Source organism: Doryrhamphus excisus, chromosome 18 (assembly GCF_030265055.1).
Source record: "Doryrhamphus excisus isolate RoL2022-K1 chromosome 18, RoL_Dexc_1.0, whole genome shotgun sequence".
In the NCBI taxonomy this organism is placed as follows: Eukaryota; Metazoa; Chordata; class Actinopteri; order Syngnathiformes; family Syngnathidae; genus Doryrhamphus; species Doryrhamphus excisus.
In genome coordinates this window covers 12,881,806-12,901,726 of record NC_080483.1, presented here as the reverse complement: position 1 = coordinate 12,901,726, position 19,921 = coordinate 12,881,806, and the positions used below count along the sequence as shown (strand labels likewise).

The 19,921-nt window shown below is 40.8% G+C and overlaps 1 protein-coding gene and 1 long non-coding RNA gene across 2 annotated transcripts in view; one reads left to right on the top strand and one right to left on the bottom strand.

The window, feature by feature from the left end:
• LOC131105943 (plexin-A2-like) overlaps nt 1–19,921 on the top strand; it is a 93,570-nt gene that overhangs the window by 17,200 nt on the left and 56,449 nt on the right. Inside the window, exons 2-3 of the mRNA XM_058054500.1 lie at nt 1,369–2,699; nt 6,312–6,494. Coding sequence (XP_057910483.1) covers nt 1,479–2,699; nt 6,312–6,494 — 1,404 coding nt within the window. The 5' untranslated portion in view covers nt 1,369–1,478. The remainder of the gene's footprint in view (nt 1–1,368; nt 2,700–6,311; nt 6,495–19,921) is intronic.
• Nucleotides 237–19,921, bottom strand: part of LOC131105948 (uncharacterized) — a 100,143-nt gene continuing 80,458 nt past the window's right edge. Inside the window, exons 4-5 of the long non-coding RNA XR_009120027.1 lie at nt 3,893–3,984; nt 237–1,470 (exon numbers count right to left, since the gene is read on the bottom strand). This is a non-coding gene — a long non-coding RNA (uncharacterized LOC131105948). The remainder of the gene's footprint in view (nt 1,471–3,892; nt 3,985–19,921) is intronic.

Below are 19,921 nucleotides of genomic sequence, written 5' to 3'. Positions count from 1 at the left end.
GATACGGTAGTATTGTAGTATTGTGTAAACTAAGTATGGTGAGATTTGGTGTTGGTTGTGGCTGGCAAAACAAGCAATGTTATCAAAGTACTAAAGGGTATACTGTAATAGAACAGGTTTTTTAGGCCCAGTATTGTAACCAAGACAGTGTACACAAACCAAGGTACAATGAAATTTGTCATTGAAAAAAAGAATCATGCAAAAACAGGAGGAGATTTGAACTGTTTCTTTGTTCTGGATGCAAGCGGTACTAGCGGAAACTTGATTGGTTTCAAAGGACTCTAGGCCTAAGATGCTGGAGGTCTCGGAGGGCAAAGGTCGTAAAAGTAGATTTTTTTTGTGAGCGCACAAGCATCACATTTTCCTGTGATGGTTCAGTAAGAATGACTTAAATGGCAAAAAAAAGTGGGGGGGGGGGGGGGTCACCACCTTTAGGGGCCTGTTGATGCATGATGACACCCAGAGCAGATTTAGGGTGATGGTATGGTTTCCTAATTTATGATCTGTCCCCCGTCAAGGCACTTTTATCACCACTTTAATAGACTTTGGTGTGGCAGCTGTGACTGCAAACCCACTTTATCTCCAATGCCCGTCTTTGCCGTCACTCCACATCCATCTTTGTTTAGAAGTGAGAACCTGTTTGAAAGCAAATTAATTCATTTTGCAAGCGACGCAGCATGCGCGCCAGGTCCAATCATTCCCTGCGTCCTCTTTATGATAAGAAAATGTAAGCACATCATTCACTACCACGCGTCCAACTCATCCAAGCTCGTTCCGTGTTTGAGGGGCATTGTTTGCCGCCCCCCAGGAGATATCTACATAAAATATGCTAATGAAATTAAAAAGGGAAGTGCGAGGGTTGATGCGGCCTGGTTCAGAATCTTTAATGACTCCCTGCCATCCCTGGAAAGAGGCTGATTAATTTAGGGAATGTCGACTGCAACGGAGGGTGATTAATTCCTCCAGGATTCAGCCATTTAAGTGAACATGACAGGGTGGCGGAATAGAGGAGGTAGCCGCAAACATGGACACATGATGAATACATAGCCTTGCTTTAATAAGCAACCCAAGCTACATTGTGTGAATACTTTGTTCAAATAACAGGCGGGAGTTAGTGCTCTTTAAGAGGGATGCAGAAATAATAAGCTCCCCTGTTGATGGCAAGGAATATGAAACCGTCTCTTGTAAATAGGATGAGAAAACTTGGAACACATGATTGCTTCTTTGTTTGATGCATCATGAGCCTGACAAAGCGCACTCAAAAGGAAAACAAACAGATCCTTTAAGCAAGTGCTGATAAGCTGCACTTGAAACAATGTCGGACTATTAAGGAGTTTACAAAGAAACATCTCGCCTCTTGTCTTTCAGAGGGATGTGAAGATCACCGGAGAAGGACGGCGATTTCTTTGACTGCAACTTCCTGACACGAAGTCCCTGGAGGTTCGTCAGAGCGTGGTCTTTCTCTGAGCCCTGTGGGGATGGGAACGTGCTTGCATAAAAGATGGACTTATCAAAGCCTCGCTAAAGGTCACAGTCCTCTTAAGGTCATGCCATGGCTTGTGGCTCTCGGGCTACTGATTCTAATCTTCACGAATCAAAAGACGTCAGCGCAGATTACGAACAGCTTCCAGTCAGAGCGGAGGGAGTGGTCGTTGAACCACCTCACTGTGCATGAGTCCACTGGGGCGCTGTACATCGGCGCCGTCAACAGGATATACAAGCTGTCCGCGAACCTCACGCTCCTGGTGTCCCATGACACGGGGCCCGAGTATGACAACAAAGCATGCTATCCTCCTTTGATAGTGCAACCCTGCTCGGAGCCTCTCGCCTCCATGGACAACATCAACAAGCTGCTGCTGATTGACTACTCCCATAACCGCCTGCTAGCATGCGGCAGCCTCTACCAAGGGGTCTGCAAACTCATGAGGCTGGATGATTTGTTCATTCTCGGGGAGCCCACTCATAAGAAAGAACACTACCTGTCCAGTGACACCCTAACAGGGGCCATGTACGGCGTGGTGGTGCCTTCGCTGGGTCAGGACGCTACACTGTACATAGGCACTGCAGTTGGAGGCAAGCAGGACTACTTCCCAACTATCTCCAGCCGGAAGCTGCCTCGCGACCCTGAATCTTCTGCCATGCTGGACTATGAACTTCACACAGATTTTGTCTCGTCGCTTATCAAAATCCCCTCAGATACCCTGGCTCTCGTCCCTCACTTTGACATCTACTACATTTATGGCTTTGCGAGTGGCAATTTTGTCTACTTCATGACCGTCCAACCTGAGACACCGGAAAACGGGATGCCTGCCGGGGGCTCCCCTGGCGATCTCTTCTACACCTCCCGAATCATTCGTCTCTGCAAAGGTGACAAGAAGTTCCACTCTTATGTGTCACTTCCTGTGGGCTGCATCCACCGAGGCGAGGAGTACCGACTTCTTCAAGCCGCCTACCTATCCAAGGCCGGCGTGGGTTTAGCAAAAGAGCTCAACATCGGCACCCAGGACGACGTGATCTATGCTGTGTTCTCCAAAGGCCAGAAGCAGTACCATGACCCTTCTGATCACTCAGCCCTCTGTGTCTTCACCATTCAAGACATCAACATGTCCATCAAGGAGAGACTGCAGTCCTGCTACCAGGGGGAGGGGCACCTGGAGCTGCACTGGCTGCTCGGAAAGGACGTGCAGTGCACTAAGGCGGTAGGTGAACTCTTCCAGTCATCGTTATCACTAAAGCTTTTGGTGAACTATAAACGCAGTTGTGTTGGTAATGGTAATGGTTTTATTTCATTTGAACATGCATCAGATTACAATTGAATGCATCACATAATCAGTTCACAGTTCCACATGTCCAAAAGGAGTAGGAAGAAGCAAAGCTTATTAAATCCTACGTCTCCATCTGGTACTTTTACAATCAGTAACTGTTACATTTGTTCACTTCCTGCTTTCCATAATACAGTTTAAGGTTTTTTTTTGTTTTTTTTTTCCGTTTTTTTATTTATTTTTTATAAATAATGTACCTCGTACCGAAGTACAAGGTGATATGACCATACAATGGCATAATGGTTACCATAGTAACTATCAATATAGTGATATATATAGCACATCATGACTGGTTCAAGACTCTTCATCCTTGTATTTAGCAAACATCAACTGCTTGTATTGTTTCTTTAATTGACTCATCGTTGTGCATTGTTTGAGTTCCTTACTCAATCCATTCCATAGTTTGATTCCACATACTGAAATGCTATGGCTTTTTAACGTAGTCCTAGCATATAAGTGTTTCAAATGTAGTTCTTCCCTGAGATCATATTTCTCCTCTCTTGTAGAGAAGTATTGGATGACATTTTTAGCTAATTGGTTATTTTTAGCCTTATGCATTATTTTAGCTGTTTGAAGATGAACTATATCAGCAAGTTGAAGTATTTGTGATTTTAGAAATAAGGAGTTAGTATGTTCTCTGTAGGCGGCATTATGAATTATTCTTACTGACCTTTTTTGCAGTACATTTAGCGAGTGAAGATTCACTTGTATTTAGCAAACATCAACTGCTTGTATTGTTTCTTGAATTGGCTCATCGTTGTGCATTGTTTGATTTCCGTACTCAATCCATTCCATAGTTTGATTCCACATACTGAAATACTATAGCTTTTTAAAGTAGTCCTAGCATATAAGTGTTTCAAATGTAGTTCTTGCCTGTGTTTGGCATAGATAAAAATGTCGAGATGGTCGACTTTTTTGGTTAACAGTGATTGTAAACACATTCAAGCCAAGTCCGATTTTGGAGAGTGAACAGAGAGAGCAGAGGGCTAAGTGGAGATTGATCCCGCAGCGCTAATCACACCCAGCAAGACGCTTTGATTTCATTCGGGGGTTTGGCCACCGATGCTCACCTTCCTCTAATCGCCTTCCACTCCTCTCATCCCCGTCGCTCCACTCGTGTCACTGTCAGCGGCGCTCAAACCCTCCGAGGATTCTTCTTCATCTGGAGAAAAAGGGGGCTTTCTTGTACATATCCGTGACTACGCCTTCATAAAAGCTACAATTATGTATAATGAGCCTTTCTCAGGAGCGCGCTGGAAGCAAAGATGAAAACAATCATATCCCAGCATGCACTTTGATTCTACTATGCTATCAAACAAATAGGATACAACTTAAGTGAGAGCAGCTGAGGGAGGCTGTAAACACATAATAGTGCAATAATTAATCTCGCTGTGAAATTAACCTAAGGGGCTAAATTGTTCAGTCCTGATAACTTATCATCACATCATTGTGTTTCTCAGTAAAAGAGAAACAATCTCGTTTAGTTGCATGCTTCATTAAGTGTTTTTTTTGAGGCTGACATCAGATATATTTCTCCTACCTGAATCAAAACACGGCTATCTAAGATTAGCACTCTTGTTCAACAAATCAGCCTTTATTCTGCTTCACAGATGTTTGAGATGTTTGAGATTCTACTTAATGAAAGCTCATTTATAAAACAAAAAACAACAGCCTGTGCTTAAAAGGTGCAAGAGTTTAATAAGTAATAAATAATAGAAAATCCCAACACAATAGTCATAGTGTTATTTATTTCGAACATGCTTAACTATAGCCTCATGATTTCCGTGTTAATGTAATCACGGATGAAATCTCGGAATCGGCCAATAAAAACGGAGTCTTCTGTTGGAATCTAACTTGGAATGGTAATGGTTTAATTTCATTTGAACATGCATCAGATTACAATTGAATGCATCACATAATCAGTTCACAGTTCCACATGTCCAAAAGGAGTAGGAAGAAGCAAAGCTTATTAAATCCTACCCCTCCATCTGGTACTTTTACAATCAGTAACTGTTACATTTGTTCACTTCCTGCTTTCCATAATACAGTTTAAGGTTTTTTTTTTTAAATAATGTACCTCGTACCGAAGTACGAGGTGATATGACCATCCAATGACATAATGGGTACCATAGTAAGTGTCAATATAGTGATATATATAGCACATCATGACTGGTTCAAGACTCTTCATCCTTGTATTTAGCAAACATCAACTGCTTGTATTGTTTCTTGAATTGGCTCATCGTTGTGCATTGTTTGAGTTCCTTACTCAATCCATTCCATAGTTTGATTCCACATACTGAAATGCTATGGCTTTTTAACGTAGTCCTAGCATATAAGTGTTTCAAATGTAGTTCTTCCCTGAGATCATATTTCTCCTCTCTTGTAGAGAAGTATTGGATGACATTTTTAGCTAATTGGTTATTTTTAGCCTTATGCATTATTTTAGCTGTTTGAAGATGAACTATAATAGCAAGTTGAAGTATTTGTGATTTTAGAAATAAGGAGTTAGTATGTTCTCTGTAGGCGGCATTATGAATTATCCTTACTAACCCTTTTTTGCAGTACATTTAGTGAGTGAATATTGCTTTTGTAGTTATTAGCCCATATTTCCACACAATAAGTAAGATATGGTAGAACAACAAGAGAGCAATAAAGAGTCTGGAGTGATTTCTGATTGAGAACAAATTTTGCTTTGTTCAATACTGAAATATTTCTGGACATCTTATGTTGTATATTTGTAATATGAGGTTTCCAGCTCATATTTTCATCTATTGTGATCCCCAGAATATTACTTTTTAATATCGATACAGTATCGTGGAACGAAGTATCGCCAAAATGATATTTTCTTACACCCCCACTGCATAGTGCCTTCAAAAACAAGCAGGAAGAAACAATGAGAGCTAAGCTAAATATGTGAGGAATAGGAGACAGTAGAAACAAATTAGGGACTAAATCTACATTTAGTGACTACCAAGCTACTTAAGGTCTGAGGTATGTTTAAAGCAGAAGTAACATGGCCGCTTAGCACGCGGTGCTCTTTGATGCCTTATCAAACGCCGACATCTCTGCCGCCGCTTATTTGTGTAAAGTCGCATCAAGCAATCAACAATCACAGGAACAGGTGCAAAACCACACGGCGCCTCGCGTGCTTTGCCATCAGCGCAAATTTGCGTCCGCTCATAGTCGATAAACACAACAGCTGAGAAGCTTTTAAAGTTCCCATTTTTAACCAAGCGAATGTTCCACTTAATGTGGAGGAGCTCCTTCCTTATTCACACGTGTCACAAGTGATTTTTCTTCCCGTTTCTGGCTTACAATTACGCTCTTTCCCGACTCTCATTGCCTCCACCTTCCTCGCTCATATCTGTCATCCTCAATCCTCCATCCTTTCACTCTCTCCCCTCTTCTTTTATCTTCCTTACACACTAAAAAGTCACAGTTTTAATTATTTCACACCCATTCTCTTTCTTTTTTCCTCTTTCTGCACAGCCCGTCCCCATTGATGACCACTTCTGCGGCCTGGACATCAACCAGCCACTAGGGGGTTCTCAACTGGTGGCAGGCCGCACAGTGTACACGGAGAACCGAGAGAGACTGACCTCAGTCATCTCCTACAGCTACAATGGACACAGCGTGGTTTTTCTGGGCACCAGGAATGGACGGCTGAAGAAGGTGAGGGGAATGTTCATCATATGCTAACATGTGACACACAATTAACTGTCCACATTTGGGAACCATCGATTCAACATCATGGGATCATAGGTCTTCGGGTGAGGGACGGGGTACAACCTGGATTGGTTGCTATGTAAAACTTACAGTATTTTGCCATTTTGCACGGGGAGAACATGCAAACTCCACACTGAGATGGCCGAGGGTGGGATTGAACCCTTGTCTCCTAGCTGTGGCCCTCACATTACATTCATTCATTCATTCATTTTCTACCGCTTATCCTCACGGGGTGCTGGAGCCTATCCCAGCTGTCTTCGGGCGAGAGGCGGGGTACACCCTGGACTGGTCGCCAGCCAATCACAGGGCACATATAAACATATAAAAAAAAAAACCATTCACACTCACATTCATACCTATAGACTAAACAGTTCTAAGTCTCCAATAAACCTGCAAAAGTAACATGCATTTTTTGAATGTGGAGAAAGAAAAAAAAAAAACGAAACACAAAGAAAAACATTCTCAAAAAGAATGGTACTCTGTGGAGGCCAAGGCCGTATTTGGATTATAATTAAATCCTTGGATGCTCACAGAGAAGAACTCTCACAAGACGGTGATCTTTCGTAAAAGCAGTGGAGGTGTATTTTTCCCTATAATTTTTATCAAATTGCATGACTTCTGTGAGATTCCTCTATAATTTATGTGAAAAGATGAGGTCCTTAAACAAAGCAGGTATGTACTGCTTTGCACTGCTTTAGTTTCTTCATGGTTATGAAAAAGAACAAACTCTTTTTTTTTATTCTTACAAAATATGGTGCGGATGGACTTGTATAACTTTAAGGAACCTTGAATTGATTCTGCAAATGTAAAGATTTAAGTTTTTAAGACTTTTTTCCTTTCCATTCGGCATGCAGATCTATACAGACATTGGGATATGGAGCCATTCCAAACTTAGGACATTAAAACTGAATTTTATGACCAACATTTGATTGTGACTGGAGGCTGCTTTGTGTTTTTTTGCTGTTTTCACCATTACTCAAGTAGAATCGTACCGTTTTTTAGACTTTTATGGCTGTTGGGCAGCTAGACAGCTCGTCCTCCTCCAGCCACTGAACTCACCATATGCAACATTACAACATTATTACAAAAGGATAAGGAGGTCATGTTTTCACAGCTGTGATGAGTTACATTCAATGGAACTTCAGTTAGCGTCTTGTCTTGGTTAGCATGTTTTTGGTTTACATTGAAAATTTATGCAGCTGCACGGTGGTCGAGTGGGTAGCACGCCTCGGTCATCTCTGTGTGGAGTTTGCATGTTCTCCCCATGCATGTGTGGGTTTTCTCCGGGTACTCCGGTTTCCTCCCACATTCCAAAAACATGCTAGGTTAATTGGCGACTCCAAATTGTCCATAGGTATGAATGTGAGTGTGAATGGTTGTTTGTCTATATGTGCCCTGTGATTGGCTGGCCACCAGTCCAGGGGTGTACCCCGCCTCTCGCCCGAAAACAGCTGGGATAGGCTCCAGCATCCCACACGACCCTTGTGAGGATAAATGGTAGAAAATGAATGAATGAAAATGTATGCAACAAATTTGCCTAATTTTGTGTGCATCTCTATTTAGAATATTTTGCGCCTCCTGTTGTGTTATTAAAATACTGTGTAAGTACAACTGTTTTCTTAATGTTGTCTTAAAATCACAAAATGTCCTTCCTTGTTAGCATCCTATTAGCTAGTTAAACAAGTTGTAGGAATTCTTTGTAGATTTTTAAGAGTAGATATTTCATTCAGTAAAACGATCATCCTCGCAATTACCGTATATTCTGGACTATAAGTTGCTCCGGAGTATAAGTCACACAAGGCCAAAAATGCATAATTAGGTAGAAAAAAACATACATAAGTCGCACTGGAGTATAAGTCGCATTTTTTGCGGGTAATTTATTTTCCAAACTACTTAACCAAAACAGACATTACGTCCTCTTGGAAGGCAAGTTCTTACATTAATAAAAGAATAGAGAACAGGCTGAATAGGTGTAAGATATGCTAACACAATGGTTATTCGCTCTGGAGTATAAGTCGCAGGAACAGCCAACCTATGAAAAAAAGTGCGACTTATAGTCCGGAAAGAAAACGCTAATGATTTCGCCCTATATTTAAAATATCATGAGATTAAAATTTGACATTATGCAGCTGAATAACATGCAGTTATATGTGTGTGTTAGCTTTTAGTGTGGAAAAAAAGACACAAAAGCCAACGTAGAGGGACATAATCTCTTAATGAGCCGCAAGTAACGAGACTTTAAGCAGCCACTCACTTGACAGAGTCACATAGTGGATCTTGTTTTTCTGATTAGCCTCTACAATTACATAGCACTTGAAACATCACTTCAGCGTCTGCACGTACCCGTGTACAGAATAGTCACAACACTTGTGAGCAAGTGTGTAGAACGTTGTGTGTCGTTTGATGAGCACTGATGAATCTCACGTCAGACAATTCAGAAAGTCAGACAATTCAGAATTTGAGCCTCATTTTCAGGAACAATATGCCTTTGATAAGAATCCTAACTGCCATCATGCATGATGTCAAGTGGAAGACCTCAGTTCATCAAGTGAGCATCAAAGGATTCAAGTGGATTTTGCTTTTTTGTGTCTGTTGTGCGTAAAAAAAACGCTTAAAGAAAGTAAAGTACATTTAGTTGTATTCACTTACAGGGCAGCACATCCAATATGTTGCAGGCTCTCTTCATGTGTGCTTTTCTGTACTGTTGTAGTAAATGGCGATAAATGACATGTTTAGAGCTCATATGTTGTTGGTTTGGGTCTTATCTGTTGGTATCTACTTTTAACGTTGTTGTGTGATGTTGTAGCACTGTCTTTAAGACACCGTGAGTAAGAATGGTAGGTGGAAGTTTAACCCGTGGTGAGGTCATTCTGAGCTCTGATGTTGTGCTGCTTTTTTTTTTTTTTTTAAGTACGGAGTTGTTTTTTTTCCCACAGAATGTTTGAGCGACATGGTGCTAATTGCATTTTGCTGGCAGCTCTGAAAATGCAATGTGTGTTCTTTGTGCTGTACTTTGCTTCTCAATAAGAATATATAATGTTCTTATATATTTCAATTTTATGTTTTTTTGTTTATTTCTATATATACTTTCTATAGTCTTATTTTATGTTTTTATGTTTTTATATTTCTTATCCCATATATCCAGTGTTTCCTCAGTGGGGGGTCTTGTTGTTGTCTTTCTCTTTTTTAACATGTAAAGCACTTTGTGCTACATTCTATGTATGAAAAGTGCTCTACAAATAAAGTTTGATTGATTGAATAAGGGAAGATCTCGATACCAATATCATCCGATATTGGACGAATAAATATCTGTTGCTGATATTATAAATATATACAATAAGTGGGGCGGCACGGTGGTCAAGTGGTTAGCGCGCAGACCTCACAGCTAGGAGACCGCGGTTCCAATTCCACCCTCGACCATCTCTGTGTGGAGTTTGCATGTTCTCCCCGTGCATGTGTGGGTTTTCTCCGGGTACTCCGGTTTCCTCCCACATTCCAACAACATGCTAGGTTAATTAGCGACTCCAAATTGTCCATAGGTATGAATGTGAGTGTGAATGGTTGTTTGTCTATATGTGCCCTGTGATTGGCTGGCCACCAGTCCAGGGTGTACCCCGCCTCTCGCCCCAAGACAGCTGGGATAGTCTCCAGCACCCCCCGCAACCCTTGTGAGGAAAAGCAGTAGAAAATGAATGAATTAATACAATATAATACAAGTGTTAATAAAAATGTTTTCTTCCATCACTCTAATTCCTCCCCAAAACAGCCCCACAGACTAAATATGACCCCTTATAGACGTAGTGTACATGAAGCTGATTAAGCCCATTGTCCATCACATGCCATTTTAAACCCCACTGTGATGATATTACTATTCTATTCCCGCAGGGCCCATTCTTTGTGGGCCAAGTGGATTGGCTGGCTGGCACTGCGGGCTCAGCTTCCTGCACAGGCAGCTAGCTGACTGAGGAAATGTGGAATAGGACTGTTGTGACATTAGCCCGGGGGTCTTGGTCTTATTGGAAGCAATCTGTCTGATACACAACACACACACACACACACACACACACACACACACACACACACACACACACACATGCATGCATTGGATGATGGAAAAAGAAAAGCTAGACATGGACATAGAGAGGAAACTGAATCCGGACCAGGCCATAAAACCAGAATAGTAACAAAGGAAAACAAGAAGAGAGAGAAAAAAAAACATGCAAGGAAATACGAGGCATAATACCAAGTATAGATTGGTGATTAATCAAGGTTATGAAAGTGTTCATATTTTGGTGATCATAGGAACTCACTGTTGACGGAACAGCATTAAAAAGTCCATCCATCCATCTATTTTCTATATGCAGCTTATCCTCACAAGGGTCGCGGGTATGCTGGAGCCTATCCCAGCTGTCTTTGGGCGAAAGGCGGGGTACACCAAGAGCCTTGAACCAGTCATGATGCGCTTTATATATCACTATATTGACAGTTACTATGGTACCCATTATGTCATTGGATGGTCATATCCTTCATTCATTCATTTTCTACCGCTTTTCCTCACGAGGGTCGCGGGGGTGCTGGTCGCCAGCCAATCACAGGGCACATATAGACAAACAACCATTCACACTCACATTCATACCTATGGACAATTTGGAGTCGCTAATTAACCTAGCATGTTTTTGGAATGTGGGAGGAAACCGGATGCACGGGGGAGAACATGCAAACTCCACACAGAGATGGCCGAGGGTGGAATTGAACCCTGGTCTCCTAGCTGTGAGGTCTGCGCGCTAACCACTAGACCGCCGTGCCGCCTATGGTCATATCATTATTAAAAAAACAAAAACTTAAACTGTATTATGGAAAGCAGGAAGTGAACAAATGTAACAGTTACTGATTGTAAAAGTACCAGATGGAGGGGTAGGATTTAATAAGCTTTGCTTCTTCCTACTCCTTTTGGACATGTGGAACTGTGAACTGATTATGTGCTGCATTCAATTGTAATCTGATGCATCTTCAAATGAAATTAAACCATTACCATTACCATTACACCCTTTACCGGTCGCCAGCCAATCACAGGGCACATATAGACAAACAACCATTCACACTCACATTCATACCTATGGTAGACTTTAAAACTAAATGCATTCAACATGTACTTTCCTTCCATTTTATTTCCGTCATTCAATCTGCCTCCTTGTGTGTATTTTACTAGGTAACAAAAAAAACATTTTTCGAGTCAACAGGCCAACGTGTCTTATTACACCAGCATGTACAGCAGTGATTGTGACTCCCAAGGGTGGTTGGGGGGAGGTCACAATCGTCTCAATCGACCGGTCCCAAATGTACAGACTGGATGGAAATGGGGCAGGACTATGAATGCCATCAATGCATTGCCGCAGCAGTGGGGGTCGCCGCAAAGGTCAAACCTGTCACAGGGCGGGTGTAGCCGAGGTGAAAGGTTATGGGGATAACAGACAGTCCCACTACGCCGGCTCCATGAAAAGTATATGGACGTATCCATCAACGTCTCTACTCTAGTTGCATGTAAAGCAGACATTTCAGACTAGCTTTGCTGATTTTTCGGCTCTGTAATACGAGCCTCTGGGCCAGTGGAATACAAATATAAAGGGGCTTTTTATGCTAATTAGATGAATCCAGGTACCTCTGGTGGAGCCTGATTTGAATCTGCTCCATTTCCTGGAAGGAGCTGAAGATGGATGTTGGTTTTAGAAGCACAGTTGTGTTGTATCTCTCTAAATGTTAGAGAGATCCACTGGAAAGACGAGAATGATCCCATCACTGATTCATTGGAACATTAATAAGACATTGGAACAGCTGGTTGTACTTCAGATGAACAACTTTTCAACTGACAAACTGAAGGGAAAACATTTTAAAAAATGCACACTCAGAGGTCCTGCGGGAAGCAGAATCGTCTGAAATCAGAGTTGACTGAATACAAGGAGACTTTTCCATGTTGTCCTCACCATCAACTTTACCCGGTGGTAGTTGAAATTTTATCGAGAAAAGGCTGGCCGGTTAGTCGATTTGTGGAGCAGTTCCAGCAGTCGACATTAGACACTTGAGGATGGTCCACTTTTCTCCATTCTCAGCTCGGGATCTCTGTGTGGAGTTTGCATGTTCTCCCCGTGCATGCGTGGGTTTTTTCCGGGTACTCCGGTTTACTCCCACATTCCAAAAACATGCTAGGTTAATTGGCGACTCCAAATTGTCCATTACAACATTATTACAAAAGGATAAAATGGTCATGTTTTCACAGCCGTGATGTGTTACATTCAGTGGAACCTCAGTTAGTGTCTTGTCTTGGTTAGCATGTTTTTGGTTTACATTGAAAATTTATGCGGCTGCACGGCGGACGAATCATTAGCACGCAGGCCTCACAGCCAGGAGACCCGAGTTCAATTCCGCCCTCGGCCATCTCTGTGTGGAGTTTGCATGTTCTCCCCGTGCATGTGTGGGTTTTCTTCCGGTTTCCTCCCACATTCCAAAAACATGCTAGGTTAATTAGCGACTCCAAATTGTCCATAGGTATGAATGTGAGTGTGAATGGTTGTTTGTCTATATGTGCCCTGTGATTGGCTGGCCATCGGTCCAGGGTGTACCCCTCTGGGATAGGCTCCGGCATGAGAAAAGATTCACAATTATACTTTCACACGAATAATACAATTCTAAATGCATATAAATGACAAATGAAATGGATACATGAACATTTATCATAATACATAAATAATAATCGCTTCAATTTTTATATAACGCTTTTCAAGGCACCCAAAGTGCTTCTCTGTGAAGTGAAGCCATTATCCATTCATTCCTCAGTCACACACGGGTTGCAGTATTTTAAATTTGTATCCAGAACTTTTGTATTAAGAACTTTAAAATTTTCTTTTTATTATTTCCATGCCTCAAAATTCTTTCCAATCTTTCTTTCTCAGAATTTTGACTTTTTATCTTGTGATTTTTACTTTTTATCTCTTTTTATTTCGACTTATCTCAAAATTTAGATTTTGTATCTCAAAATTTTGACTTTCTATCTCAGAATTTTGATGTTTTATCTCATTGTTATGAATCTCGTTATTTCGACTTTTCATCTTGTTATTTCGACTTTTCATATCATTATTTTGACCTTTCATCTCGTTATTTTGACTTTTCATCTTGTTATTTCGATTTCATCTCGTTATATTGACTTTTCATCTCATAATTTCCACATTTCATCTCATAATTTTGACTTTTTATCTTATTATTTCGACTTACCATTGGTATAATTTTTTTTTTTCAGTGGCGGAAACAGGCTTCCATAGAAATGAACATTTGAGTGAAATAAAAGACACCTCATTAAGGTGATGGTTATTTCTTAGACAAACAGTCACAAATTATCTTAGTGATCAACATCGAAAACCTAGAATATTAATCTCAAATGTTGTATTTTCTACTCACATTTTATAACCAAAAGATACAAAGAACAACAATGTGCTTCTAAGGGCAAACATGCATGCAAGCATCAAACCCTGTGTAATGATGTGCTTCTTTGGACTTAACCTGTGGCAGCCTCAGCACATAACAGCCGTTGAGTGGAATTGATTTTTCGGAGGAAACGTGTCCATGCAGCACAATGATGCCTAGCGGGAGCACAATAGCATGTGGAGCGCTAACCCGGTGATATGTAGCCAGCGTACTAATGCAGAGCATTTTCATGATGATGTCATGGCCGCCACAATTGTGCAGTAATATTTTTGAGTCATCCAAGTTTAATGCGTCCTCTGCGGTTTTTAGAAGCTGTCCTTAAACTCCCAGCAGCCTCCAAACACCCGCCCTGGAAGGATGCACGCACAGGAATATAAAGTGCGGAATCAAATCAAAATGGAGCAGTTAATTGTCTTCTTGTGGAGAAGTAACTTTGTAGCAGTATTTTATAAAAGTCAGGTTGAGCTCATGGTAAAAAAAAAAAAAAAATCGGCTTTATTTGGCTGGGGGAAAATTCTTCTCTATGCAATTGGCTGAATGCCTTTTGGAAGTCACGGTTGCTGAGGTGGGCCAGGAAGGTGTGATCCCGGCTTAAGGGATGAGGCGGGATGCTGGTAGGAGAAGTGTGTTTGGAGCTAAATTGACAGGATTGGATGCAACGAGCCGGCCCCTGAGGGGAGGGGAGGGGGAAAGGTCTCCAAGTGGATCACAATTAGACGACTCAGGCTCGGCTAGACACAGGTTGGAAATAAAGAAGGCAATTTGTGACAATATGGGAAGGTGTCCATCTCCCTGCTCTCTCCATCCAGTAGACACAGGAATGGAAAAGCACAAGAGGACCCTGAGTGCATTGCGGTCCGGAAAAATACTCAAAAACATGAATTGTTCCGTTAGCCGCTGTAGGTGGGCTATGGGAACTTGGCAAACAATGGCAATGATTGGAGGATGGGGGCCGCGTGAAGGAGGGCAGGAAGCAAAAAACAGGAAAGCGTGTCCTCCAGGACAGGAGAGCAAGCAGACTGTATTCAAGATGTAGAAACTACGCTGTGAAGACTTGGAATCTGGCCACACAGCTGAAGGTTAGGGCGAACCGACTTAATAACAATGGCTTTCCAGCGGCCTTGTTTTGTGACAGCGGTTTAAGGCGATGACCCTAATGATTAGCGACGTCTTGTAATATACATCTTCCCCATCAGTGAGCTCCTCTTTTGCTCCCAGTGTTCATTAGCTGCTGCAATAAGCTTGGCTCATTAGCATGCACACACAGCCTTGATGGATATATAGGCTAATCAATGTGCGCTCTTCTCATCCACGCTCATACCATATGCACGGCCACTCGGCCTTAAACGTGGACAGTTGTCTTGCCATTATGGTGCTACTTGTCCCATGTTGCCATATTGAGTCAGGGCTGGGAGCATCTGGGAATGATCTGGCAATGCTTTGATTAAAAAAAAAAAAGTAAAGATCATTACATGGTTATACATATACTACAGCTTGTCATTGTTTACTTGTGTACAAACACATATTTAATGACAGAACAAATGTAGCCCCGCCCAGGGATCACACATACTTGTGTGTCCAGTCAAAATGGCTTCTTATTGGACTAGGTGGGTGCACTCAGGTGTTAGGGAGGTCGGGGCCAGGTGGGGTGGCTGGCGGGGTTGGTGGTGTGCTACCGCAATATCCTCGGGTTTCTTTTGTTGTTTTGTCTTATGTAAGATTCTGTGATTATATGTGTGGAAAAAAATCACTTATTGAATTGGTAACTGCTCTGGCGTGGAGAAGCTTTGCTTCTTCCTGCTCCTTTTCAGACATGTGTAGTAATGAGGTGTTGTGTATGTATGTGTATATATATACATACACAGGCGGTTCGGCGGACGAGTGGTGAGCGCGCAGCCCTCACAGCTAGGAGACCAGGGTTCAATTCCACCATCGGCCATCTCTGTGTGGAGTTTGCATGTTCTCCCCGTGCACGCATGGGTTTTCTCCGGGTACTCCAGTTTCCTCCCACATTCCAAAAACATGCTAGGTTAATTGGCGACTCCAAATTGTCCATAGGTATGAATGTGAGTGTGAATGGTTGTTTGTCTATATGTGCCCTGTGATTGGCTGGCGACTAGTCCAGGGTGCTGGGATAGGCTCCAGCACCCTTGTGAGGAAAAAGCGGTAGAAAATGAATGAATATATATACACATATATATGTATGTATGTATATGTGTATGTATGCTGCATATATATATATATATATATATATATATATATATATATATATATATATATATATATATATATATATATATATATATATATATATATGCGTATAAATATGTAAATATATATACATATATTGTATAAGTATATATGTGAGATACATTAACGTAACATAGTACGCATGTCTGAAATAAATACTGTAAGTACTGTAAGTAATAAGTACTTAGGTGCAGCTCCATCTGCTGGATATGATTGGCCATCCCGGCCCTGATGCAAGTGGACTGTATCCTTAAAGAGTGAATAGAAATGATTGTATCTCCAGTATCATCAGCCAAATATCCTCACTTTTACTGACTCGGGTCGGAGGTATGCTGGGGTTGATCCCACATGTGGGCGAGAGGCGGGGTAAATCTGGACTGGTTGTCAGCCAATCACAGGTCTCCAATGAACCTAGAATGCATTTTCATGGGGATGTGGCAGGAAGCGAGAATTCACGCAGAATATGCAAACTCCACACAAAGATATTCTCAAGGAGATATAAATCCACAATCTCCCGACTGTTAGGCCAATGCACTAACCACTAGTCCACCGCGCGGCCATTTAAGAAACCATATAGCAATGAAAAATAATACCATGATGGAAGTAATAACAACAGCAACAACAGCAATATAAATTACCTTTAGCACTAACAACATGTCATTCAGATGATTAAAGATGGCCGTTATTTGGGAGTTTTTTTTTTTCTTTTGGAGGAATTTGGGGAACTATTGGCCCATTTCTTTGCCGGCCTTGGACGTCGGATTTAGTTGGCAGGGGAGTGACATGCTCGCTGCTTCCTGTGTGAACGTACAGTCAAACAAGGCAATCAGCTCCCAGCTTTGCTTAGCTAATCCGGGAGTGCTGCTGCCAAAAAAGGTTGTAACATGAACCACAAAAGGCTCAGCACATAATTCCAGCTGTCAGAACACCAAATTGAACAACCGCTTTCTTTAAAATTACACACCGCAGTCGTATATGACCTCACCGATGAAATGTCTCAGTGATCTATTGTCTGGTTTTGGATGGCGTATTGTTCACATCAGTAAATAATACCAAATGTGAGGTTAGGAAGTATTTCTTTTGGAAAGTACTATAGGAATATACTGTGATTTACTCTATTATTGTGCATTTATGTGGAAAGAATTGAATTTGGTAATGGTTTTATTATTTCATTTGAACATGCATCAGATTACAATTGAATGCATCCCATAATCAGTTCACAGTTCCACATGTCCAAAAGGAGTAGGAAGAAGCAAAGCTTATTAAATCCTACCCCTCCATCTGGTACTTTTACAATCAGTAACTGTTACATTTGTTCACTTCCTGCTTTCCATAATACAGTTTAAGGTTTTTTTTTTTTTAAATAATGTACCATTGTTTGAGTTCCTTACTCAATCCATTCCATAGTTTGATTCCACATACTGAAATGCTATGGCTTTTTAACATAGTCTTAGCATATAAGTGTTTCAAATGTAGTTCTTCCCTGAGATCATATTTCTCCTCTCTTGTAGAGAAGTATTGGATGACATTTTTATATAATTGGTTATTTTTAGCCTTATGCATTATTTTAGCTGTTTGAAGATTAACTATATCAGCAAGTTGAAGTATTTGTGATTTTAGAAATAAGGAGTTTGTATGTTCTATGTAGGCGGCATTATGAATTATCCTTACTGACCTTTTTTGCAGTACATTTAACGAGTGAAGATTGCTTTTGTAGTTATTACCCCAATATTTCCACACAATAAGTAAGATATGGTAGAACCAGAGAGCAATAAAGAGTGTGGAGTGATTTCTGATTGAGAACAAATTTTGCTTTCCTTTGAATTTAGAGACAAAAGTGTTGCAGGAAAAGCATATCTCCCCTTTTGGGTCCACTCTGGACAGACGGGCCTTCTGGGGCTGACAGAACATTGTTAACGAGGCAGATTGGGAATGATCGGTTTGACAGAGTGCTCCTGCCTCCTGGGTCATCATCCATATGTCTCGTTTGTCAACTGTATTTAGAGCTCACAGAGCTACATATGGACACACTTTTTTTTTTTTTTTTTTTTAGATTGAACAGCCTTTGCCAGATAAACATAGTAATCATCATCTTTGGTCTATATACATGTCCGCTGCCCCTAAATAAAATCACAAGAGGTAAATTAGTCTCACAATCAATCCCACATGTAGACGAGAGGCTTGCTTTGTGAAGTCTGGCGGTTTTTCAACAGAGTTCACCGGGCTAAAGCCAAGTGACATCTGAGTAGTCTGGAGAGGTTTTTTTTAGGTATTTTCTTTGGCTGAGAGAGACCAAGCGAGCTCTTAAGATACGGTGCTAAGATGGGGGCAGGGTCCGGGGTGTTTGCTTAAGGCTCAGGTTGCTTATTTTGTTTGTGGAAGCCATGCTAATCGCGGTTGTTTATATCTACTGCAGGTCCTGCAGAAAGGTTATTGGGTTATTATTGGGTTAAATATATATTATTTTCAGCAGAGGGTCTGGGAATAGAGGATAGGGTGAGAAGTTCTGGTCAGGTTGTGTGGAATTAACCGTGAGTCAGTTTTATTCTTGCATCACGTGAACTGAGCCACAAAGGTTGCAACGTTTGAATCCGAGGATGCTGCTTGCGTGTAGCCACTGATCCTTTTTGCAACATACTGTGAAACACGAAAAGGCTGAATGCATTATGTTCTGGGAAAAAAATAGTCCCTCGTTTATTGCGTTTATCGTTTACTCTATGACCGTGATGAATGAATTTCTGCAAAATAGGATTCCTTATTTCTATATTAGAGCATAGAAAATCTGCTTACAACTTCCTATAGTATATAATAGACATAATAACAGTAAAAAAAGCCATTTAAAACATAAACAAAACGTGTGTGTGTTGCTATAAATGTGTTCCCTTCAGGGATCTGAGTGAGCGATGTACAGGAAGTGATGTTGAGGCTTCAGCTTCATGTGGAAAACAAACTACAAACTATACAATTAACCAAAAAGTATTTTAAGTTAAATAAAACTGCACTGGCTTCTCAGAAAAAATAATAATTATATAATAATTTATATATAATAAATTAAATAATAATAATAAATTATTAAATATATAATATAAATTACATATATATAAATATAAATTATATAATAATTATTATTATTCTAGAAATAATAATATAATAACTGTACAACAGTACATCTACTGTTGAAGCACTGGAATTTGCATGATTTTGTCACGTGTAACCACATGAGCGTGCTAAACTAAGCTAACCCTTGTTAGCTTCTATTAGCGCTCTGTAAGACGGGATTGAGCCAACATTCACCTGCATTTATCGCTATTTCAACCTGCTTAGATCAAGCGTGCTGTCATCAGCTCTGCTTGTTCACATTTATCATTTATACCGGTATATGTCATTTTCTTATCATTGGAAAAATCTATTTTTTATTTTTGTAAAAACCAATTTTCCAATATATATAAAAAAAATATCGGCCAAACCAATTTTTCAGTTTTGAAAAGTTAAGGTGAGGTGTAGTGTCCATTTTCATGTTACTGTGGGAAATCAATGCGCTTGTGAAATGCAAAAGAATGATCAAAATTTGGCAAAATATTACATGGTCACAGCATGTATATAAAACCATCAAACATTGTTGGAGGTGTTTTAATAGCTGGCTTTTT